The following is a 26,499-nucleotide window of genomic DNA, read 5'->3' as shown; positions in this document are numbered from 1 at the left end:
TTCCAAGAATTTTGTGACTCATCCATGAAAACAGATGGTATAGGTTTTTGGTGAGATCAAGAACACATAGCATATCAGAAAAAAATATTAAGAGTGATCTTTCAGGTAAAGTGCTACAGACAGCTAGATTTTAAATGTCTACCAACAGTGAAAAAAGGTGATGGTATTTACCCACTTCACTCTGGTATTGTGGAGCACAAATAACGTTCTAACCAGTTTGAAAATATGTATGTATACACACACGAACACATATATAATAATTAAAAAATAAATTAAAACTAGTATCAAGAAATCTTCTGGCTCATGTTCATATGATTTAGCTTTACCAAGCCAAGGGATATGGAACTCCAAACTTCACGTAAACAAAATAAAAATTAATTTTGACCTCTCCTTAGCTTCACTATTCTCGTTGGTCTCCCATGGACAAAATCTCAGTCTCAAATTCTCTTTTGTGAGACGACATAAGCTGTAAGTCACTAGAATTTCTACAAGTAGATGGATGAGAATGCTAAAGAACTGAAAGTCTAGCGATGCTGGGCCTCTGGGGATGAAAATATTTTACAAGCTTTACATATCTCTGGATGTCTAAATAAAGGAAAAAGAACACAGGATTTTGAGGATCTCTCCTCAAAAAGGAAAATGAGATCGAAGTACGGTAGAGGAGTAAAGGTATTGTAATGAGAAAGGCCAAATAAAACAAGACAGAAACGGACTGGGCTCAATCTTGTAACTAAAGATGAAGACCAGAAAGAAGATTTTGATAAGAATAAGAAAAATTAAACAATTTAAGAGAAAAATGAGGAAAGTAAGGTGATGAGTTCAAGAAAAAAAATCTTCAAAAGTTAGTTACTGAAGTTATTTACTAGATCATTACATAAGCTGTTTACCCACCTATTAGTAGTGATAAAATCAACAATAAATTACCTTAAGTTTACTTCACTTATTTATCTCCTTTCAGTTACTTTTGCCTTAATTTTTTTTATTAGAAGCTGAAGCTAGAAATTCCTCTTGCTAAGAATACTGCTTTAAGACAACAAATACTACACCACAACACCACCACAAAATTGCATTATTGTTTTATACCTGAAAAATGCAAGATTTATTGCTATGTTTATCCAATACTATTACACTTATAATCTCAGAATTTGCTTTAAAATAACACCTACTTTGAATTAAATTGTTTTCAAAACTGCCTTTTGAAAAACAGTTTATTTCCCCTTCAATGTTTTCCAAGTTATATATTCCTTAATCACTGACACATTTCAGACCCAGGATCTTGAAATCCATCTGTACTACAGAAATGAGAATTGTCGGACATGATTTTGAGCACTTGTTTCAAGTCCTGGCAGTTCCAGCTACAATTCTGTGACTATTTTGTAGAGACGAGTCTCTGGAAATATGCTTTTTTTTTTTTTTTAATTTTTAATTCTTTTACTTTTCTAGATGTGTGTTAATTGCACCTTCTTTCTCCCTCAAAGTCCTTTGTACTAAGATTCTTAGTAATAAGGAAAAAAGGCTTGGCAAGAGTTAAGACTTAAAACCATTCTAATCGAATATCTCAGAAAAGAACAAAGGCCTTTCCATCTTGTAAAGGCTGTAAAACGTAGCACTTAGAGGACCTAAAATTTGAGAAGTTATATGGAAGTTTTCCCTTTTAAGTTTAAAACTTTTCAGAAGATTTAGTGATGTGAAATAATAGTTAACTGCCCTATCCTCATAAACTATATACCTATCTTATCACTCTACTACAGGTAAGTGTGTACATATGGGCTCTGAATAAGGACACATGAAGACTCATGAAGATTGCGTTTAACAAGCATATGCTGCAAAAGAAAATATTAAAGACACAAGGCTTAAGAATGTTTGTGTACAGTTAAGAAGGACATCCTTTTTAACTCTGCAAACAAACTTTCATCTGCCATGAAGCTCGTCAAATGCATTTTTGTGGCATGCATGAATTCCCACAGTAAACATTCTGTTTTTAAAAATCTCTACATCATTGTTTCAGGATGAAATATCAAATACCACTTCCTCTACATTTGCTACGTAAAATTTTATCTTCAGTACAGGATAAACTCTTCAGCTTAGTTTAATCTTCAGAACAGAAGACAGCAAAAGCACTGAATGATAAAGTTGCAAAACACTTGCAACAGAGGAGTTCTATGAGGTGGCAAAAAATAACAGATAGTTCTGAAAAATACACAGAGTAGAAGACATACAATTCTAGCAAAGGGAGGTCAAATAGCCCCAGATATCATCTAAGCTGGGGTAACTCAAAGTATCCAGTTTCTCCAGGTCTCATCTAAGTAAGTTCTGAAGATCTTCAATGATGGTGATTCTTAATCACTCTCATGATTATTTCCCTCCTTCAGTCCCATTGTGCTTTACCTATGCTGGAGGAACTGATTCTGATTATGTCTTCTCCATAATCCCACAGTGGGATTAGTGAAACTACATCAGAAATCTTTCTGAATTTTTAAGCAATTAACAAGTGCTGCTTTCTTAACTGTATAAATGATTAAAAACATCTGACACCAACTTTTTTTGAGAGAAATGCATCATAAGATGTCATAAATTGCATATTCTCTTCAGTACTGACAACAGAAGAAATCTTATTCGTAACACTTCACCAAACACAAGTATTTTCGAAAGGCAAACCGTATAAGTTTCTGCTCTAATTGCTTTTAATTTCACTTTAGTTAACAAAAGCGAAGACCAACTTCCTCATCTGTTACAAAGCTGAAGAACTAGAAAGCTAAAAATTAAGATAAGACCTTTTTTCCCTCCACTTTTAATGCTACAATTAAACAGAAGAGAACACAATTGAATTCTAAAGTCTGACAACAAATGGTAGATAAAAGAGTCAAAGTTTTACCACTCCAAATACTGCAATATTTAAAAGAGATCTTGACTTCCACTAAAAATTAAGTAGACTTGAAGGATGATGATGTCTGAGGATCATATACATAAAAACTTTCTGCTAAACCTGATTGGAAGGTTACATGCTTATCCAAAAAGATCAATGTAAGAGAATATTTTGAGGAGAAAGATACAAAATTGAAGAAATTTAGTTCAGTATAGCATTCACCTTAACTGTCATTTCAGACAAAAATTGAAGTTTATTTTTTAAAAAATAAATCACGTACATGCTTGCAGTAACAGTGGAAAAGCATAATACCTGAAAATGCACATTGATAAATACATTCATGTTGGGTCAAACCTACAAAATTTTTTTAAGGTAAGCAATATATAAAAGCTTCCATTTTGGAGGTATGGCCAGTGTCTCTTGTCTTTTGTGAAACTTTCAGCCAAGAGAAAGACATAGAGGCCCCATGTGTGCAAGTAATTTAAAACTAGGGCTGGAGAAATAAACTCTTGAGAGGTCTTATGCTGGCAGGCAGATGGATAAGGTGACCCAACACAACTTTTCTCATCTTTAAAAGGAAGGAAAAAAATCCAAAAAGAAAGTGCAGCTAATTGAAGAACAGTAGGAACAACAATCATTGTTTGTACAATAGCAAAATCATGGTGAATTTTATAAAATAACTAAATTGGTGTAACTTTATAGTGAGAAGTGCAACAAATACGGGTTTCTAATTAAAAATATATACAAATTAAGTCCCAAAACCTTAAATACCTACACTTGTTATCCTTCATTTACCAATAGAAAGCAAAACCACCCACACTATTCAAACAGGTCTATGTGTCACTGTTGTGTCACCGTAAGTACATTTACTTTGTTCTAAATTCCAGAAAACTGAGGAAATTTGTTTCAGTGTACTTATATCTCTTTAAGAATTATAATTAAAGAAAAAAACAACATTGTCACATATATATTGGGCTTTTTGCAATTTCTCCCCATTCCTCTTACAAAATCAAATCTAAACATAGATTTAATTTTCTGAATAACTCTGTTTAGCAGTTTAACAATTTACAGTAAATTTCATACTTCTAATATCAACACTGGGACTTCCAGCACAGAAGTTCACAGAAGCTGAACACACTTTCTAACACAGCTCAAGTTCAGTTAAATGGAGTATGACTATTATTTAAGCAGCCAGCTATGAAGTCAGAGCAATGGACTTCTATTTCTATTTAACTCATTAGCATTAAAAAAAAAAAAAAAGGTTTTAATACTGAAACAAGGACATCACTGTGTATGCATTCAAGAAAAGGAAACTGGTCACTGCAAATGGTCAGGAATGTTACCCTTTCTGCCATTTGGCAGCAAGAGTGGAAAGGAGTAACTGCTGAGGAGACAGATACCAATTAAGTTTTCCCATAAATTAATGCCCAACGTTTTTGTAAAGCATGGTGTTGCAGTATGACTGAAATAAAAATGTAACAATCTGTCTCAGATTGTAAGAGATTCCTCCCACGTGACTAGCATGCCACTGAAAATCAAGGGAAAAAAAAAAAACATGAAGTAATAAAGTTGCATATCTTGTTTTAGTAATTATCATTAGTAAAAAAAAAAAAAAAAGGGCAAAAATCTCAGAACAGTAATTGCCATGGAAACAGCAAATATGAATTTATGAGCAGAATGACAAAATTGTTGCAGATTTACGTTAGAAATGTTTCTGATTTGCTCATCAAAGCACATCCTCTTACCACAAAAAGAGTCAGTTGATTGTATCTTAGTAGACTGTAATAATCACTACTTCCAAAACTCTTGATTGAGACTTGCTCAAAGTTCAGTGGTCCTTATTTCAAGATTAGTTATTCACAGCAGCATGTTCAATTTACATAGATTATATATATCTACAACTCCATGTACAGTTTATCAATTCATTTATAATTTATAACTCTCATATATGAGCACATATTCTATATCCACAATTTTGTTGCTATAATTTCTGATGAGATGCAAAATTTATTTTTTATGCCTTCCCCCCTCCCCTGCCCCCACACTTTCTAAAAGGTATACAGAATCATAGAATGCCCTGAGTTGGAAGGGACACACAAGAACTATCAAGTCCAACTCCTGGGTCCCCAAAGGACCACCCAAAATCAGACTGTATGTCTGAGAACATTGTCCAAACACTTCTTGAACTCAGGCAGGCTTGGTGCCATGACCACTGCCCTGGGGAACCTGTCCCAGTGCCCGAGCACCCTCTGGGTGCAGACCCTTTCCCTAACCCCCAGCCTGACCCTCCCCTGTCCCAGCTCCATGCCGTTCCCTCGGGTCCTGTCGCTGTCCCCAGAGAGCAGAGCTCAGCGCCTGCCCCTCCGCTCCCCTCGTGAGGGAGCTGCAGGCCGCCATGAGGCCTCCCCTCAGCCTGCTCTGCTCGGGGCTGAGCAAACCAAGGGACCGCATCTGCCCCTCATACATCTTGCCCTCTAGACCCCTTCACCATCTCCGTACCCCTCTTTTGGACACTCTCTAAAACATCACACAGTACTGGAGATAAGGCTGCATTAGGGCAGAACAATCCCTTCCCTTAAACAGCTAGCAGTGATGTATCTGATGCACTGCAGCTACAGCTGGCCCTTCTGGCTGCCAGGGCATGCTGTTGACTCATGCTCATCAGCTAGCTGAACAAAACCCCCAGTGTGCCTCTCCTACCTCTCTTCCCCATCTCTATGTATAGATGAGGTTGATTCTACCTAGGTGCAGAATCTTGTATTTGCTCTTGTTGAGTTTCATACAACTGGTGATTGTCCAGCTCTGAGCTTTGGCAAGCTCTCTCTGCAAGGCCCCTCTACCCTCAAGGGAGTCAATAGTTCCTCCCAGTTTAGCATCATCCACAGATTTACTCAGTATGCCTTCAAGTCCTACATCCAAGTAATTTATGAAAACATTAAAGAGAAATGGCCCTAAAATGGAGCCAGGTAAACGCAAAGTCGGGTAAAACGTTGCTCTCAAATCATCATGTTTCCATCCCCGTGAATTCAATGGGAAAGTTTTAGCTGAATGTCGAATACCTAAATGCAAAAGTAATTTTTCATTTAACCAATACTGTGAAGTGCAATGGAAAAACAATACTTTCTAGTGTTCATGGTCCTAGATAGGGGGTCAAATTTACGCATTAGGGTTTCAATCACAGACCACTGAGTTGAACCTTACAAAAATGTCTGTTTTTTTTTTTCCAAGTGGATGACTGATGAGCACTCCAGACAAGACGTTATTCACCTTGGTATGTTATTCACCTTCCCCTTTGATACGAGCTTATTTTTTCCAAACAAAGCTGAATGGAAATAATTAGAAATCTGTTCCACAGAACTACTGACTCTTTGGGGCATAATGGGGGCCCAAAACCACAGAGCATGCACAGTATGTATAAACCTTGGCTATGCTGGTCCATTGGACTCTGAGGTGGACCCATCCCAGGGTGAGGAGGTCGCATACTCTTCATGGAGCCACAGTGAACATCCTCAACCATTCCTTTTTCATGCAAGCCATCAATGGACTGTGGAGAAAAAAAAAAAAGTATTTAAACAGAGACAGTGTATAAATCCACTATAAAAATGTAAAGGAGTTTAACTTAAAATCTAAATAAACATGAAGTACAAACTTCTCTTATCTGACATTCAAAATAAATACAATGGGAACCATTATCCCTGGAATCATACATATCAGGAAGCACACAGCACCACTGGAGCGCTTGTCCCCTTTCTGTTTCTCTTTTGACAAGTTTTTTTTGTTGTTTGTTTGGTTGGTTGTTTTTTTGCTTCCTTATGAACTGTTTGGCAACACCAGGGAGGCAAACCATCCACATACAAGCACATGAGCTGTATTGGTCTCATATTACAAAGCTGTGTAACACACACCAACTTATTAAAGTACAGCCTGTGGCTTGGCCTGAGCTATTTTTAGTCCAAACTTTGCCCTTTCAGTCTTTACTGGAATGCCCCAAACATTGTTTCTCTTCAAACATAAAGATACCATTACAGGAGGTTCCCTATTTTTGCCTACAAAGAAGAGGTTAAGGCAGTCAAGGAAGGGAAGACATTGTTCTACTCAAATACTTGTGCTCCCTATAGTCACTGTCAACTCATTCACTCCTCAAAAACTACAGTTCCCATGGTACTTGGAACGCAAAACAGGACCAAAAGCCCTTCTCAGACAGTGAAGAGAAGACAGCCTGGGGTTAGAAAAATATGCAGAAGGCATGCAGAGCACTGGAAATTGCTCCCTAATAGAAACCTCAAAACTCCGAATATGAAAACACAGGAAAAGTAATATAAGGAGGAAAAGACACCTCTTAAGAAAACTAAAAAAGTTTACCTGAAAGCAAAAATTATACCGGATCTCTAATGCTTATTAACTACTGGCTTAAGAGTGTTTGCGCAGCTTTTTATTAGGAAAGGAAAGGGTGGCATCACTTACCTTTTCTATACAGAAATATGAAACTATGCCTTTCTAACACATACTTGCACACACACTAAATACTGTCTTGCAAGCCCTACTATAAACATAGACCCTGCAGCCCATTTTCTCTGAATGTACACCTACATATTGATGATACTTTTTTTTTTTTTAAAGAAAAAAAAAAAGGAGGTAGGAATAAGTATTCCAATGGAAAATGCAAGTTGTTAGAAAATGCATAAGAAGCTATAAAAAAGTTAAAGAAGTTACAGGGAAAAAAAAAAAAAAGCTATACAAGTTACAGAAAAACACTGTAATATTTCCTCTCTTTGATAAATTTGTTACACATTACTAAATTTGAATTAAAGAAACATTATCCTTTTATACAGAAAAAGGAAAAAAGCTAACTTTTATATAAAGGATTTACAAATAATTTTTCAATCTTCCATTGAAATAATTTTGTTTGATTGAAATTATCTTTAAATAGAGGTTGGGTTTTTTTTTTTTTGGTTAGTAAGCACTTTTGAAATATTTCACCATTGTTTTCCTTGCCAGAAACTAAGGATAAAAAAACCAGAAAACTTACCAAGAAAAGGAGAAGTAAAATGGATTTTTGTTTCAACAAATTCTTTAGTCATGACATTATAAAAACGTCTGTGAAAAATCTTTTATCTGATAGACTATTTTTGATTACATGAACTTGGGATGTGGAGTAGGAATGTAGAGATAGGTTAATAGACACATTAAAAATAGGTTCAGTGTGCTGACCAAGTAAAACCCAATGCCATTTTCTGAGCATGAAGAGCTCTCTCCCTGTCCCTTCTCAGCTATTTATAGACAACTAACGCTGACAAGAATGCTCAGTTCACATTTTGCCTGCAGGAGCTAAGTACTACACAAACCAAAACACCTGTAAAATCAGATCCATTCCTATTTTATCGGGGCATACGCTCAGGTCTAAATCTTCAGGGCCTCCAAGAGAAGGAAGACACTGTGCACAAAATTGAATCTGTTTTTGAGAACAAAGGGCTGTGACTGTATACTCTGTGGTGTGACAGCAGGGATGGGTGTCACTGCACTGAACTAATGGATGGCAACAGTGAAGCCTCTGTTGATGTTGGCAGCTTTGAAAGGACCTAAGATGGGACATGGCACACACATCCAGAGCATCAGAAGTACTAGCACACAGGAGGTGGGAAATGGGGCTAGCATTAATGAAGAGCAACAGTGAAAAGGAAGACAAATACATGCCTACAGCTGTCCTTACAAAAAGAGAATTTAAAAAAAAAAAAAAGGAATGGAAGGATAGGCACATGACCATACATAGACACGTCAATTGGAGGAGTACTTCTGTGGGAAGAATTGATGAAAACAACAGTTTTTGTAAAATATGTGTTTTAAAATAAGTAAATAAATAACAACTGGCAAACTGAAATGTTTCTAGTCTAACAGAAGGGAGCACAAGTACAGCAAAAATGGGTTTGCTTCTGTGTATTTGTTGAAATTATAATGTAAAAAACTAAAAGTGAAATTCATTAGAAACAGGTAAGGAAAAATAGAACTGATTGATCTGTTTTTAATTTGAAAGCTAAAAAAAATGAAGATGGCACAATTTTCTTTCAAGGCAAAACTAGTTTCAATGATCAATGATTAAATGCAAAGAGACTTATGCTTTCAAGAATATTTTTAATCAAAAAGCACCTCTACTGTCTATGGGGAAAAAAAAAAACAACCTCCAAAACCATGTAGACAAGGACTATATAACTTGAAAAATGGTTATTTTTCACAACCTTTTTGAATCACTATATAGTTACAAAGTTAGGTAACTTTAAACCTATGTAGCAGGTTAAAAATCACAGAAAACATCCCCCACACAAAGCAATTTCTGTGAATTCTTCTGTCCTGTATAAATTAGAGATGTCTTCCACAAAGACATTGTTGGCATGAAAAATATAACCTGTACCAGCAATACAGCACTACTGTCACATCGGTGTGTTCTATTTTTCTTTTAATATGACAGAACAGATGGGAAATAGGAAGCTGAGACGTACTCAACTTTGAGTACATATTACTATTATTGTCCCTGTAAGTAAGAACAGGTACAGAGAACAGGACAGATATTATGCAATGCTTCCTTAAGACCTAATGAGGGGCCTTAAGACCTAATGAGGAATAAGTCTCAACTACATGTAAGCTCATACTTACATGGCTGGCAAAGCTGGCAAACTTGCAGACTTACGTATTGCCTAAAATACAAGGAACATTTTACCTACACTGCTTTTACTCTTCATTAAGTAAGGTCATCTCATAAAGAGTGTTACATCACGATTTGACCTATTTCCAGATAAACTGCAGATTACGGTGTCTTTTTTTTTCCCTCCTACTTGCTTTTTAAACAAATAAAACATGGGCCTTGAAATCAGAGACTAGGATTAAGAATCAAAATAGGTTTCTTCTAGACCACACTCTAACAAAAATTACATAGACCAAACTGCACTAACAAAAATTACACAGACCAAATAGCAACGTGTTGTCACCTAACCACACAGCCACATCACTGATAGACAGGCAGTCTGACTGTAGTTGTCCTTGCAGTAGGGATTTAACCAACAGTTCTGTTAAACTCATATAAATCACCAGAATGCCATCTCACACAAAGTCCCTCTTAATTTTTCAAGTTCAAGAACAATACATTCCTTTTTCACTAATGTAAACCATGCAACAAAAATAATACAGGGAACACTAAAATCATCAATCCCTATCTTCTGCCTCCAGAAAAGCCTGTATGGATATGTGGAGATGATGGTTTCACAGAGATAGACAGCTAAGCTTTACCATCCCACCCTCTCACTCCCACTCCTCAACAAAACCGGAGAAGCAAGTATGATGAAAAAAAAAGGCTTATGGACTGAGATAAAGACATAATGGTAATCACTCACCAATTACCATTATGGGCAAAACTGAATCAGCATAGGAAGTTTTGTAGTTTATTGCCTATTGATAACAGGCTACAGCAGTGAGAACTAAAAGCAAACTATAAAAACCTTCCCCCGCCTCCACCATCCACCCTCTTCTATGCCCTCCCCCTGAGCAATGCAGGGGAACGGGGGCTACTATTAGTCCCCGACACTTCATCTCTGCCGCTCCTTCACAGTCCCTCTCTGCCCCTGCTCCACGCAGGGTCCCTCCCATGGGATGCCATGCTTCCTGAACTGATCCTGCAGGGGCTACCCACAGGCAGCAGCTCTTCAAGCACTGTTCCCACATGGCTCCGTACCACGGGGTCCATCCATCCCCCAGAAGCAAACTGCTCCAGCACGGGTCCCCCACAGGCAGCAGTTCCCACTAGGCCTGTAATGATTTCCTTGGCAACATCATTGGTAGTCTAAAGATTACTTAAGGAAGTAGTAAGAAAAATAGCTAATTTATTGTTTCTGTCAAAACTGAATTACATAAATCAAAAGTAAATTTTCCTGTGGAAGGTTTTTTTGGATTATTATATGAATATACAGTCTTCATCTTTCATATTAACAGCAGTTAAGTAAATGAACTTTAGGAATTACAATTTGTTAATATCAATTTATATCGATCATTTCTATACCTACCTACTTTTCCACACTTCATTTTTATGCATCATGCTATGCTCTGTAAACTAGTCAAACATCTAACACAGAATTAAGGTGCTTTACCACTTAATCTGTTAAATTTAGAAGTGAGAACCACAATACCATTGCACATATGGATGTACATCCCACAAACAGTTGCACAATTGGGACACTTTTTGCACACTCCCCCACTTTTACTACGCTTGTTTGAAAAAAAAAAAAAAAAAAAAAAAAAAAAAGAGGAAAACAAAAGAACAGAAATGCTATGTTACATCATTACACAGAAGCCAAGCTGATTTAAATAACACTAAGGAGAAAGAAAAAGTTTACTTGTTCAAACTGAAACATGCAGGTGGATGATCGCTCACTTTAACCGCATGGAATATCACTCAAGTAACATATACAAAATGGTCCAGAGGAACACTTTCACAGCATTTCTTAAACAGACCCTTCCCCAGCCTCTCCCTTAGTTGTTGTAATAGACTGTTTCTGTAGTTGTACAGGAAAACAGGACTGAAAACCGATTGAGACTGAAAAATTAAATTAAAAAACAACTTTTTTTTTTCTCCAACTGGATCTGTTCAACAGACCCGTTCTTTAGTATAGTCTCATTCACCCACCACCTCAATCTCCCCCCCAGCTCCCAACAGGCATGGTGGAACTTAAAAAGTGGCAAACTAGGGGACAGCAAGGCTGTTTAAACTTCAATACTTAAATAAGGGCTTTTAAAATTACAGCCTTTGCCCCATTATCAGAATAAAGGTATAGAAAAAGGAAAGTAATTCTACTGTAAGTATACTGACTGGTCACCTCTGAATTAGCTATCTGGACTCTTCACAGACACGGTGCCTATTTCAAAACATTTCAGTGGGCTACCTCCCTGGGAGAATTTCTATATTGGTTCACAGAACTTGTAATATGCTCTTAAAATCTCTGAAAGGACTTTGTCCATTTGATTCTAATGCTGACATAGCATTTGACATCTGAAGAACAGACAGGGTGAAACAGGATATAGCAGTTGAAGACAATGTGTGGAGTATTAAACTGTTCTACTGCAAAATTACTGGTGTTGGCCTTTTTGTCTGCAGGTACACAATCTTTTAAAAAAGAAAGAATTGAGAAGATTGAAGGATGTAAACCCTGGCTGCCTATGGTGTTTGGAACACTCACCAGAGTACAGGCATCTTGGACTGCAAATGACCTCACAAATAAAGAAATGCTAATAGAAGATAACAAATCTGGCTAACAGCTAAAATATGCAATTCAATATTCACATGCAATAATTTTAGTTACTGAAGGTATTAAACTCAGAGCTTACAATTTCAATACTTCAGTACAAATGGGTCAGTTGGATTGTGGCCTCCTTCACTTCATCTGTCTTTGTGCTATTACAAATTTTAACAATATAATTCTTCATGCAAAGCCAGTAGTGCCATGTCCCTGCTGTCTGGACAGTATTCTAACGACTGAAACTGATCCATATGTGAAAATGACAACAAGAAGCTGACAATTCATGAGGAAAGTTAAAATATGTTTATGATAAACATTTTTTAGTTTTTATTTGAATTTCTTTATGTGCTTATACATTGGGTTTACACGGCAAGGTTTTTGGCAGCAGGGGGACTGCAGTGCTGGCCTCTGTGAGCAGAGCCCAGCAGCTGCCCCATGTCAGATCAGAGCCAGATCCAGCCGACTCCAAGAGGAACCCAGCCAGAGCTGAGCCACTGACATTCGTTGTATTGCTGTGATAAGATATTTGAGAAAGGCTCACTGCGGAAAAGCATTGAGAAAGAGAATTGAGAAAAAATAAGAGAACCAGCCCTGCAGCCCCCCAGGTGAGTGCAGCAGGAGGGCAGGAGGTGCTCCAGGCAGGCAGCAGCAGGTCCCCTGCGGCCTGTGCAGGGAGAGGCCCCTGGTGGAGCAGGCTGTCCCCCTGCAGCCCATGGGTCCCACATGGAGCAGATCTCCACGCTGCAGCCCCCCCATGGGTGGAGGAGCCCCCGGTGGAGCAGGTGGATGTGGCCTGGAGGAGGCTGCAGCCCACGGAGAGCCCCCGCAGGAGGAGGCCCCGGGCCGGAGCTGCAGCCCGTGGAGAGGAGCCCACGCAGGAGCAGGGGGTCTGGGGTTGAGCTGCTGCCCACCCGTGGGGGACCAGTGCTGGAGCAGTTTACTCCTGGGGGATAGATGGACCCCGTGGTACAGGCCCATGTTGGAGCAGTTCCTGAAGAGCTGCAACCTGTGGCAAGGACTGTATTCCTGTGGTAGGTGCCCCATGCTGGAGTAGGGGAAGAGAGTAAGGATTAAGGAGTGGCAGAGACAAAGCGGTATGGACCAACCTCAACCCCCGCCTCACTCATCAGGCCCCTGCACTATTCACAGGGAGAGAAAGCAGAAGAACTGAGACTGAAGTTGAGCCCTGGATGAATGGAGGGGTGGAAGGAAGGTAGTTTTTGTTTTTTTTTTTTTTTTTTTAATTTTTTTCCCTAGTTTTCCCTGCTCTACTTTACTATCAATTGGCAATAACTTCCATTAATCTTGAGTTGCATCTGTTTTGCATGTGACAGTATTTGCTCAGCAACCTCCCTGTCCTTTTCTCAATCCATGAGCTTTCTCCTTGTGTCTTCTACCCCCTCCTGCCCTGTCTCACTGAGGAGGGGGAGTGATAGAGCAGCTTGGTGGGCACCTGGCAGCCAGCCAAGGTCAACCCACCACAACTTACAACAGTGCTGTACAGCATCAACAATAGTTACCAAAATGCCTTTAGAACCTTGGCTCTTTAAGCGGTTACTTCATATTTCTGAGAGAACAACATAAGTTAAATTGAAATTATTGTTATTTCTTAAGCTTTGGTTCACAACCAAACAAAAATGGAAGTATGTACGAGGCTGGTCTCAAAAAGGAAATTAAAGACAAGCAAATAATGTCCTCAAAGCAGAAGACATTAATGATAGCCTAAGCACACAAGTAACTCTAAGTGTATGACAACCACTTATATCCAACTATTCGTGTTGTTGTACGTTACACAATTTTAAATTCATTACTAAGGTGGACGTAACGTAATATATTTTGAAAACAGGTTTTCATAAACATAGGATACTAAACAAATTTTTAAGTACAAGCCCTTTGAGAGTTAAAAGTATTAAAACAAAAAAAAAAAGTTTAAAAATCAACTTTCACGGAAAACAAGAAAAATCCCAGAAAAATGTAACATAGCAGCAATATGCTTCGAAACAGATAATAAAGAAAAATAAAAGTTGGTTAGACTGATCTACTATAAGGTTTTAACACTGTAATTCCATTTATTTTCCTCTAGTAAGGTCTAACCTAGTGAAAAGCACACAGTTCAAAAATGAAAGCTTGCAAACCACTCAGTCTGTAGTTCAAAGCAGTTTACTAAGAACAAACAAGCTGCCTTTAATCTAGAATATGCATCACCTTTAGTGATGAAGACAGAATTAAGAACGTAGCTGCAGTTTTGCAAGTGAAGTGTAATAGCAATTATGCAGTTCTAAGTGTAGTAGAAGTAGTATGGTTTTTTTATTAAGTGGAGATAGCTCTTAGGAAAAAAAGGTTCACTTGTAATGAACTATTACCTTATGCATTTGGTGCATGCCTTCCTGTGGATAATCGGCAGGTCCCATTGCTGGCATTGAATGCGAGACGCTGGGTGGACCAGGACTTGGCCCCATCATGCTGTGAACTGAGCCAGGAGATGGCCCTGGTCCTGGGCTAGGTCCTAGAATCGGTCCAGGTGAAGGTCCTGGTCCAGGGGAAGGACCAGGATGAGGCATGGCGCCAGGGTCTGTAGGCGTGGACATCTATTTTCTGTCTCCTTTTCAATTAGCAGAATAGCTCTAAGAACAAACAAAAAGAGAAATTCTATGTGACATTAGGTAGGTGCATTGGAGATGTAATAAACAGAATCTACGGGCAATCACCACACGCATGCACACACACACACACACACTCATCTGAAGAAAATGCTTAAATCATCCTTAACATGGCACATTTGTCTGATCACCCCTCAAAAAGCGCCCCAAAAGGAGAAAGATTCTGACAATTCACTCAATTTCTTCACATTTATATGTTACTCACAGAACAAAGAAGCTGGTAGGCTATCAGAAATATCTACCAGAGAAAACCGTAGTTCAGTAGACTTGCTTTCATCAAATTATAAAACGCGGTCAAGAACAGTACTGCTAAAGACAGAGGAAGACAGCTGTGCATCTCTATTAACACATGTGTTCAGAAATGTTCCCCTAAACTCAACATATATGACTGCAACAAAATTCTTATAAAATCCATGGGAACACAGCAAAACAAGTACTATTAACACTATCTTCTGACTTCTTTTATTTAGTTAGATATTAATTTAGGACCTCTATGCTTATCTCTGTATGCAATCATAGTATCAAATGAAACAGACAACAGAAAAGACAATTATTTTGGCCTGAACACAGTTATAATTCACTTGAGGGGTTCTGCTGATGTCACAAGCCAAGAGAATGCAGCTCAAGTGGCTTATAAAACAGTAAGGGCTCAGAGAACAAATGGCAGGCTTTTACAGGCTGGAAAAGCAACCATTGCTATTTTCTATTTCTGTGTTCTTAACAGTATAAGTTGATGCAGGCTAAATGCTTGAAATATCCTTCAGCTTTCTGAGAACTTCTACCAATGTCTAATATTGAGAACTTTTAGTCTACTAATGCCAGAATACTGTAACGCAGTGACACATCTGCTTGTTTGTTTTTTTTTTTTTTAAAAAAAAAAACAAAATTGATAGTTGCTGCCAACAAGATCGGTTATGTTTCTTGGTATTCCCCACTCCCAACTGCCCCATTTTCATGTGTTTGATCATAGAGTGACCTCATTACTTGAGCAGTTAAGTAACTCTATACAAAAAAGAAAAATAAAAAAATTAACAACTTAGGTTACCAAACCAACTTTCTGAAAGGACATATTACATTCACTGCCAGCACTGAACAGCAGGTAGGATCACCACTTTCAGCAACAGCTAGCCATTATATGGGCCTAGCCTGCTTGCTTAATTAACTTTGGATACAAGTTTATAATAAGGTTACCTGTATCATAATAATAAATCCAATACAGTGAAAAAATTAATCTTTTTAAAATGCACTGTAATTTGCAATATTTTGACAGCACATTATGAGGCTCACTGACCCATATTCTCTCCTAACAGCATTTATCACAGAAGATTGTTCCACCTTCCACATCTGATTTTATCCGCTATCCATGGTTAGCAGTAATTACTTTCTAACAGGAGTAAATGGTGTAACCCTGCCATGACACTGCTCTTATAAACCCACACTGTAACACTACAAACACCCAAACTCAAGGAAGACAAATTAAGAAACAGGCACTGGAGACAAGCAAAGTACCCTCCTAGATGTTCCCAACAAAGCAAAAAGGAGGCCCATCTGCAAGACATGACAGAAAGAGGAAAGGAGAGGAGCAGAGGATTGGTGATTAATATTGGCAAGTAGGAAATTCAAAGTTTACAGAACTCATCTTTTCTTTTACAAGCAAGAACCTTTACTTTCCAGAAACAGCAGAGAAGATGAAATACTACTACATCAAGAGCATGTTTACTTATTTACCCCCAATTATCTACACATTCTTTCAGGATCGAAAATGGCTTAATAGCTTTTGCTTGTAAGTTCCCTTTTGCTATGTTTTGTTAGCTACTACTCTGTCCTAATTCAAGGTAATTATTTAAAATAAGTTAAGAGCGATTGTTATAAGTTATTCTCACATGAAATAAGCTACCTTGGGATCCTATTTACTTGCAAGGTAAAACAAGGTGATACATGTGAAGCTTCTCTGTTCAAAACAAATGATAACAACAAAACACCAGAGTCACTAATTAGTCTCTCACATTTCCACAACGTCGCCACAGAAGGAATTACATTATCAAATGTTCACAACTGCATACACCATGCCATGGTTTCGTCTAAGAGGCCTACAGTTTAGCCTTATGGAGGAAAACAGACATTTCCACAAAACAAGCCTGTTGTTACGCTGCAAAACCTAACACTGACACTGTCATGGCTGAGTCCCTCTGTATGTTATAAACAAAATTCAGCCTATTCAACAAGGTAGAAACTAGCACCAACACCTTTATCTAGAAAACTGTATACAGAACCACTACTTAATCGACTACAAAACTACTATCCAAAAATGTTAGATTTCACAAAACTCTTCACTGACACCTCTACATTAAGATGAGGTATCAAAATCTCCACTTCTGTTTACCTTCATTTTAAACTTAATTTGTCATTCTCATAAAAAAATAACTGGCCCCAATCTTAGCCCTACTAGTTACAATGTAATTTACATACACATTAAACATTTCCAGCAAGCAAATTTGGAGTTCTTATAATTATTTTTAATGGACCAGCAAGTGTCCAACCTATGAAAAACAGTGATTACCAGAGAGTAACCCTGCACTTCTCACTCCAGATCAAGTTCCTATCAAGTTCCTTCTTTTTTTTTTTTTCCTCCCCCAAATCTTTAAGAGCACATAAACTCAATCTTAGATCATTGTGAATATTCCCAGGATTTGCATTCAAATATTTTTGTATGTCAAAGAACAATTCTATGGACAAAAAAAAAAAAAAAAAAGTAATTTATAAGATCTATATAGTAAGAACATAAAGTATTGTAAACTGTCGCCTGAATGCAAGTAATAAATCCTGTCAAAGGACACCCATGGTTATAAAGAGACAAAGTGGTTTTCTCTGGCAAGAGTAGTCCACAAAATTAAAAACAAACAAACAAAAAAACCAGCCACTAATATAAACAAGAATACACTATATGTAGCCTTCCCAACTAAAGATCCGTTCAAAGCATAACTGGCAAAAACTCTTATGATTTATCATAATTCAAAAATAGTTTAGTTTATATTTACTAAGATTGAGATTGTATTTTAAAAAAATGCACCCCATTCTCATTAAAACTCAATAAAAATGAGATACCTCATTCTTCTAGGCCTTTATAAAAGTCTCATTAAAATAATAGCTAAAAACTAGAAAGAGACAACAGATGCAACCATGAACAGGCTCTATCCAGATAACATAAGTATTACTTTGTGTAAATTCTGGGGCCTTTATTGTAATAAGCAAGACGAAACCAACACTCTGGCAAAGCCAGAGTTAACCCATGTGTTTTGAACTGTTTTTTTTGTTTGTTTTTTTATGAGTAGCTCCTGTGAAAGTTACAAAGAAAAAAATGGAAAAAAAAAAAAAAAAAAGCAAATGCTTCTAATAGATTGTGAGAATTTTAATAAAATGAATGAAAAAGGAAAAAAAAAAAAAAAAAAAAAAAAAAAAAAAAAAAAAAGGAACACCAAGACCACAAATTTTCCCTCTCCTTGTCCTAAAGGATGTGGCTGTTGGTCCAGATTTTCATATGCATTACATACTAATTGTTTCTCAAGCATCCAATCTGATCAAGTTGAGACAGAAAAGCAAAAACATAATGTCAACTTCAGCCAAATGCTGTGTTCAGGAGCCACTGCACTGAGAACTTAACAGGGAAACCTGGGAGGTCTGCTCAACTATTTCTACATCAAACGGTTCAGCAAAGAAAGAGTCTGTATTACAAAAAGAATCTGAGAACGCTATGAGGGAATATTAGCTAATCATGTATGTTTCTGCACTGTGACTTTAGGTATACCTAGAAGGTTTTGTAAATACAGCTATGTGGTACATCAGCTCAGAGTTTCAGAACGCAGCATCCAAGCACATTATAAGCACTTTGACATAAACCTAATACAAACCCAAAGGTAACAAAGGCATGGATTTCCAGCACATGAGGACAGGTACACAATGTTGGTAGATACAAAAGAAAACCATACTGGGCAACTAACCACCAGCACTACTTAGGAATTCAAGACCAGCTGGACACCCAAATAGATCCAGAGATTATAGACTGCTTTGGCACAGAGCAGTCACACTGAGTCTAGGAACAGATGGAGCAGCAAGTATTTATAATTCTTCTAGTTGTTTCTCCTCACCATTCAGTATGACTTCTGCCTTCCATGACTAAGTCAACCTAAACTGAATTTCAGTCAGGGTGTTTTCTACCAGGTCCCCTGCTTTGGATTGGTAATTGAAAGCAAGGAAACTGCACCACTTATATCCGATGAAAAGGCAACGTGGACCCAAGCAACAGCCACATGCACACTGCAAAGCACTCCCCAGAACTCCACAGAAAAATAATTACAGTCCTCTTCTCCCATGACATCTCCAACAGAAGTCACAATTTAAAAGTGGCTTAGAAAACATTCACTGTGAAATTGAGATACGCTACAGAATAACTTGTTATTCTGTATTATCTGCATTATAATACTGTACAAAACACGAAATGATACTGCTAATGGTTCAGTGTTTGCCTGCTCTGCTAACCATAATCAAATGAAGATGCTCAAAGTTTAAGAACAGATAAATAATGACAGTAATCCATTATAATTAAAACAAACGACTTACAATCTTTAGAAGCAACTCAGTGTTTTACAACCTCACAGGACACTGGAGTAGCATTTATCAGGATTTAACCACTGTCATTTCATCAATGTTCAATCAGTGAACCGTAGGTGTACATGTAACAATGTAAAATCAGTAACAGGGAAGAGTTGAGTCTCCTACTAACATAGTTACTCAGCTCACATAAGAGAAGTAAAACACACTCACTGCTGAAAGATCCTGCCTTTGCATACTCAGGTGCATTAACTTCAAAATCTTCTGGAAGGGAACTCACAGTCTGAACAACAAACCACAGAATCAGAAATACTGCAACTTAATTGCTTATCCAGATACTTAAGTTAGAGATTAAAACCTCTGGACGCTGCCTGATCTTCATGGTTAGCTGTCTACCGAAGACTGTCTGCATCCTCCTGCAGAAGTTCCTATTTCTATTGTGTAGTTGTTTAAGTTTCCCATAAAGCAACTTCTGAATTATTTGAACTTATAGCCTATCCTCTTCCAAAAAACTAAAATCAGCACCAGGAAATGACTGGCTAACAGCTGGGGGTTGAACATATACTACAGCCAGTCACAAAGAAGTCATCCTAAACCAAGAGCTCACAGAAGTTGGTTTAAGCTACGACACCAGACTTCAATGAAGGTGCAAAGGCATATACATATGACCCCTTCTGTTGCTCCTGCTGCAGAAGGCAATAGCCTTCAGGAAATCTGGAGGGCAGACAGAGTTGGATGTTTAAGGAATTGCCTTTTAACCCTGTAGCTATATTCACCACTGACAGTCTGTCAGTGCCCAAGATAAAACCCATGTTTGCTATGTATGTAGATTCTATTGTGTACTTAGGGCACAGAAAACTGACTCACGACAGCACTGACTGATTACAGATTAAGATTCCATACAGTGGCCTTTTCTACAAGTATTAATCACAGTAATTCAACATCATCTTCACATTAGATTCTGAAAAACAACAGCCACAATTAGAGGTAGGCAGAGGCAAAGGAATTCATTACTGACAGGCCTTGTCTTTAATTAGAGGGGGGAAAAAAAAAGGAATAAGGAAGAAGATAGTTCTTAATACAAGTTACTTTAGGTAAAATGTCAGTGAAACTGAGGCAAAGGTATCATTTTCGTAACAACAAACATTTTTAACATATTTGTTAAAGGTCCCAAATGATTCACCTGGGTACTCAAACCCTACAGTAGTTCAAGAGAAATGTTCTCTACGAAGTGGAGGCAAAGAACAAAACATTTAACCACAAGAATTGACTTAAAATGTGCTAGGAAAAAAAAAATAATAATTTTCAGTCTTAATCTTTTTATCCTGCTGTACTTGTAAACTACTGAAGCAATGTTTAAAGGACTTCCTTCTTCCCCTGAATCATCCTTCCTTACTTTCTTGCAAATAAGACAAAAGCTTTTCTCTGCTGTCATTTGCATTACAAGTGATCTTTATGTCATAATGTTGTATTTACTACTCCACTAGAAGATAAACCAAAAAAACAAACAAACAAAAAAAAAACAAACTGATATAGTGCAAAAGACAAGAATGTCCAGGAAACACTTTATAGAAAGAGAACTTCAACTGCAGCAGAAACACATGCACACAGAAAATAAGTATTTTAATGAATGATTTGCAAAAAATGTTTTCATTCACATGTAGAACAAAAAGGCTCCTTCTGAAAAGGATCACTAGTTCACACCAATATTACTAATCAGGACCATGACAATTGGTGGAAGAAGTGCAGACATTTTTTAAAGTTGCTACTGTGCACATTGTAACCCTAACTTCAAAGTCTGACAAAAACTGAGAAAATACATCTGTAGATATTAATTTCATATACACCTTTGTCAAAAATGTATTTAATATAAGAATGCTACCTGGAGCACTTTTTCGTCTTGTCAACTTCAAGCCTTAGGTGTTGGTCAAAGCGTTTTTCAAACTTCACAAGAAATGCTCACAGACCACTTCAGAAATGAACAAAAGAAAAGATCTAAGACTGCTTTGAACACGCTCTTCTGGCGCATATGTTCTGTGAAACACCACAGAAATACCAGTCCTAAAGCTGAGACATAACTCATGAGAGAAATACTGTATTTAATGAAGCTTTACCTTCACCTCTGTCAAGTCCACATGTGCCGTATGACACGCTAACTTGGGATTTATTTTAAAATGCTCATTACTCGATCTTTTTGCTTTCTACTGCTGACACATGCGCATGAAAAACTACCTTCACTCCTATCGTTCTGCTACATCATTTTTTCCTTAGAATAACAAAGGGACAAAAGAAACAAAGTCAAAGACAGTAAGTAATAGGGCAATTAGGCTCCCAAAGAGAAAGTGTGCCTTCATTTGCATAACAATACCCTAGCTTACACAGAAGAGACCTCGAACATGTAACTGGTACACTACTAAAGGAATTTAATTCCGATACAACGTTTATTTGTACGTGTCACAGGAGCCGCGGGTAAAATTAAGTAACGCTGAAGAAATGGAAAACGAAACAAAAGAGAACACCGATGAAACAATGCAGTGTCGTAGATACTGCATTTTACAGAAAGCATGCACAACACTGGAAATGCTAAAAGAACTAAATGCGCTATAGTTTCGTTGCTTCAGTCGGCTACTTACTCACCTGCGTAAGATACTCATTAAAAAGGCACCTTCGAAAAGAGCGGGGCTCGCCGGAGCGCCGAGTGCCAGAAACAAACAACAGCCGCGGAGCGGAATGAACTTCGGCGCGCCCCGTGCCGCCACACCGATGCTCGGCCGCGCTGCCCGCCCCACGCGAGGCGCTCCAGCAGCGAGGGCGAACAAAAAAAAAAAAAAAAAAAAAAAACAAAACACCCCAAAACACAAAACACCCCACGACTCCTTCAACAACCGCGGCACAACTTGCGGGGGGGGGGGCGGGGGGGGGGGCAGCGCCGCAACTTTCCCCGCGGGGGGACGCAGGCAGGAGGGCAGGGCGGGGGGCCCCGAAACGGGACGCGACCCACGGGCCCGGCCACCCGCCCGCGGGGCCCGTCACGGAGGGGCCGTTGCGGCCGTTACGGGCGGGCCCGTTACGGGCGGCCTCGGCAGCGCCGCGCGGGTCTTCCGGCCCCGCCGGGCGCCGCGTAGGCCTCGGGCGGGCGCCTCTCGCCGCCCCCGCTCGCCCCCTCCGGCCTCGCTGCAAAGTTTTCTCCCCGGCCGGCGGGGCCGGACCTCGGGGACGCGGCGGGCGAGCAGCCGCCGCCGGGGAGCGCCTCAGGGCCGGGCCGGGCCCGCCACCATGTCACGGCGGCCCGGCGCTGCCGAGCTGCCGCCCGCCTGCCCGCCCGCCTGCCTGCCTGAGGCGGCCTCGCCACCCTCCGCCGCCGCCGCCTCCCTCTCCCCCCGCGGAGGCCCGGGGACGGGCTCTCCCCGCCGCCCTCCTTCCTTCCCCCCCGGCCGGCCCCCGCCGCCGCCGCTGGCCGGGCAGAGAACTTTTCACGGCCCCCCCCCCCCAAACACACACACACACCACACACACACCGCAGAGCAGCCGCCGCTACCTGGGGATCCGAGCGCCTTAACACGCATCCTCCTCGCTCCCGCCCCGGCCTGATCGTTAAATAAAAAAAAATAAATAAAAAAATAAAAATAAATAAATAAATAAAATAAATAAATAAATTTCCGCGCACACCGGAAATAAAACGCTTTTCGCTTGGAAGGCGATTACAAAATTGCAAGCGCATGTTTTGTGCTACTCTGCTTCGCCGCCTGCTGCAGGGCGGGGGGGGGGGGGGGGGGGGGAAGGGAGGGGGGCCAGGCACGGTTCCTGCAGGGAGAACGGGGCTGGGAGGGGAGCGGGGGGAGACGGGCTATTTCGGGAAGTGAATCGCGACACCTCCACAGCGGGCGCGACTGCACGGCTACAGGCAGCGGCTGGAGGCAACAGGAGGCGCAGCCTCCCCCTGCTCCCCCCCCCCCGCCGCGCTGCTGCTGACAGGCAGCCGGGCAGATGATCCGGATCACGGCCTCCCGAGCCGGCTCCGCCGGCTAACGCCGCCGCTACCCCCGCCGGCCTTACCCCACCTCCCTCCCCGCTTCCCCTTCCCCGTGCCGTGCCCTGCCAGGAGGTGCCCCGGCGGAGCACAGCCCCGGCAGCCCCCGGCAGGACAGCCCCAACTTCACGGCCGCCACAACAACAGCCGCGGCGGGGCAGGGGCGGGGACAAGCGGGCGAGGCCGCCCCCGGCTCCCCCGGCCCCTTGCTGCCGTCCCGGCGCCCCGAGCCGGCTGCTGCCTTGGCGGCGGCGGCGGCAGCGGCCTCCCCCCCCCCCCCATCCTCACCCTCAGCCCTCCCCTCCCCGGCGCCCCGCCGCTGCGGCTGACTCACAAGCCGGCCGCCTCCTGCCTCCCCCTCCGCCGGCGCCGGGCGCGATGATGATTCCAGAAACGCCGGATCAAAACTTTCTTCTCCCCACCCACAACGCGGGGGCGCAGACAGCGGGGCGGAGGGCGGGCGGGCGGGCTGGCCGCCGGGGGAAGGCGGAGGAGAAGGGAGGGGAGGGAGGTGGGGGGGGGGGGGGGGAAGGCAGGCAGCGGGGCCGCGCTGCCGGGACGTGCGCCTCACCCTCAGCCTCCGGGCCCTCGGGCCGCCCGCCCAGCCGCCTGTACGGGAGGGAGCAGCGCCGCGCCGGGAGCCGCCCGCTGCCTGCCGCGCCGCGCCGTGCCGTGCCGTGCCGTGCCGTGCCGGGGGAGCGGGCGAGGGGCTAGGCGGCCAGCATGACTGCACGGTGACAGCCGGGCCCTCCTCTTCCTCGCCGCCGCCCCGCCCACACACTCACGGCCGCCCCCCCCCTCCCATCTCCGCCGCTCGGGAAGCGCCGCGCCCATTGGCCCGCCTGCAGTGGGACGCCCGCCCCCCCGCCGATAGGGGCGCGCCTATTGGCTGCGGCCGCCTGTCGCTCAGCGCGGGGGAGAGGCGCTGCGCGGCGCGGCGGCGGTTGGGGCTGCCCGGCCGGGGCCCCGCGCGCGGAGCGGAGCGGGACGGCCGCGGCCTCCGCCTCCGCCTCCGTGAGGCGGCGGTGAGGAAGGTGCTGGAAGCGCTTCAGAGCTTCCGAGGCCAAAACCCGTGGCAGAAATAAAGAGAGAAGCCGCCGGGCGCGGCGTGCGGAGGGAGCCTGCCGCGGAGAAGGGAGCGTGGCCGCTTCACGGGGGGGTCGCTGCTGCGGCCGCGTCTGGCGTTAAGGAGAAGGTACTCGGTAACGCCGGGCACCGGCTGGGCGTGTCAGCCACCGCCCGAGTGAGCCACCAGGGCTTGGGGGCACCAAAGGCAGCGTCTGGCCACTAACTGACAAGTGTTCCAAGTCTGTATGCTGTTTCACACTTCTTTACTTGCATAACATAAACTATAATCACCTGCTTCTAACGTATACAGTGCTTTTTTTAAAATTATTTTTCCTCTTTTTCTGTACTTCACCACAGTGTTACAATCCGATCGCTCATCGTGTTCGCTGTATAAGGTGGCCGCCCAAATGCTGACAGGTAGCAGCGCGAAACAACTGGTGCTGGCGCTGGGTAGCACCGCGTGTCCCGTAAATAAGGCATCCAGGGCTGCGTGCTCGATGTTGTGTTCGTTGTTGGCCGTGCAGAACACATTTATCTGGGAACAGAATCAAGGAAATGGAAGCATTCAAATCTGCATCTACAAAGTAGGAAATATCGCCATCTAAAACTTTTGATCCGTGACTAATTTAGGATATTAGTTTAAGCTTTGTCTTCAACTGTAAGTTGTAATCCATTCCTGGAGATGAAGCAATATAGTTCACATTTTTGGAAAAATTATGCTAATAAAAACAAAAGGGTTCTTTTTAATAAAAACAAGAGGTTCTTTTCTTTATTCTTCATACCAATTTACTGAAATCGATGTATCAGTAAGTTTTTTTTACCTGCTATAGCAGAAGCTTCAAGAACAGCAAACGTGCAAATATAGTAAATGACAACATGCTAAAGGCTGAGTTAGCTTTCCACTGATTAGCTTTGCTTAGGAAAAGGAGAAGAGAAAAAAACGAGGGCGGGTCATTGCCATTAGGGAGTTGCAGATAGTTGCAGCAGCCTCACCGTAACACCTCAAAAGAATCTTTGCTGCAGCAGTTCGTGGTGGTATTTCTCTCTCTGCCAGAGATTACAGCCACTGCAGAAGAAATGGCAGAAAGGAATGGTTTTTAGTGCCTCAGTTAGTTCCCAGCAAAATCCAGTTGCTGAGGTTAGGGGGATAGTGAAATTTCAGCTCAAATATTCTGTGAGGATAGCTTCATGCTAAGGTTTCTGTATAATTAACAACAATAGATTATTTTTCTTTGTATTATTTGTATTTTTTAACATATCCCAGGAAATTAGAAAACTCAAGACTTGTCTTAGGGAAACTGCCTTTCTGATTACCTTTACCTTACCTTACTTTTCTGATAACAGGTAACTTTTCTAAACAGGTTGCCCAGAGAAGCTGTGGATGCCCCATCCCTGGAGGCGTTCAGGGCCAGGCTGGGTGGGGCCCTGGGCAACCTGATCTGGTGGCAGGTGTCCCTGCCTATGGCAGGGGGGTTGGAACTGTGTGATCTCTAAGATCCCTTCCAACCCGAGCTATTCTATGATTTTATGATTGTATGATAATGTTGACTGCTGGTTTGGTGGACAGTGTTCACCCCAAAAAGCAATGAGAAAAAGCATGCTGCTCCGAACTTTAATGGAAGAGTTCAAAGGTGGAAATGAGATGAAGGCAAGATAATTCAGCTTTGCAGTGAGTTCAGTTTGTTGAGATCATTATCACGTGGGGACGTGTCTTATGACCTCCATGAGTTTGCTGCGGTAAGGTGGAAATGTCTGATGTTTTACATCAAGTTAATTCATGTGTCTGAGTTACTCCAGATTAAAAGAAATAGCCTTTTTGGTGGTTTTGTTGCTTGTTTGGTTAAGGAGTCAAGGCAAATGCTGTGATGAGGTAAATCAGTGATGTAAGAAACCATGGAAAGCGTCAGTTCTACGTGTGCTGTCTGCAAAAGTCTTCTCATGTCCTAACCATTGTGCATTGGAAATTACACTTATTTCTTGAAGCATGTG

The 26,499-nt window shown here is 41.4% G+C and overlaps 1 protein-coding gene across 5 annotated transcripts in view; it reads right to left on the bottom strand.

Moving 5' to 3' along the window:
• The window catches only part of SMARCA2 (SWI/SNF related BAF chromatin remodeling complex subunit ATPase 2), a 120,176-nt gene extending 96,010 nt beyond the window's left edge, over positions 1–24,166 (bottom strand). Inside the window, exons 1-4 of one of the 5 annotated variants that reach the window (XM_082783240.1) lie at positions 24,014–24,156; positions 22,951–22,999; positions 14,508–14,768; positions 6,287–6,410 (exon numbers count right to left, since the gene is read on the bottom strand). In XM_082783240.1, the coding sequence (XP_082639366.1) occupies positions 6,287–6,410; positions 14,508–14,732 (349 nt within the window). In that variant the 5' untranslated portion in view covers positions 14,733–14,768; positions 22,951–22,999; positions 24,014–24,156. Of the gene's footprint in view, positions 1–6,286; positions 6,411–14,507; positions 14,769–22,049; positions 22,190–22,950; positions 23,000–23,776; positions 23,989–24,013 lie in introns of those variants that run through there. The other 4 variants (XM_082783239.1, XM_082783242.1, XM_082783243.1 and 1 more) reach the window with 4 other exon arrangements.
• Between the last annotated feature and the right edge of the window lie 2,333 nt (positions 24,167–26,499).

This window comes from Aythya marila, assembly GCF_965140915.1.
Source record: "Aythya marila genome assembly, chromosome: Z".
Taxonomy (NCBI): domain Eukaryota; kingdom Metazoa; phylum Chordata; class Aves; order Anseriformes; family Anatidae; genus Aythya; species Aythya marila.
Note: the sequence above shows the minus strand (reverse complement) of the source record. Positions and strands in the feature narration are given on the sequence as shown.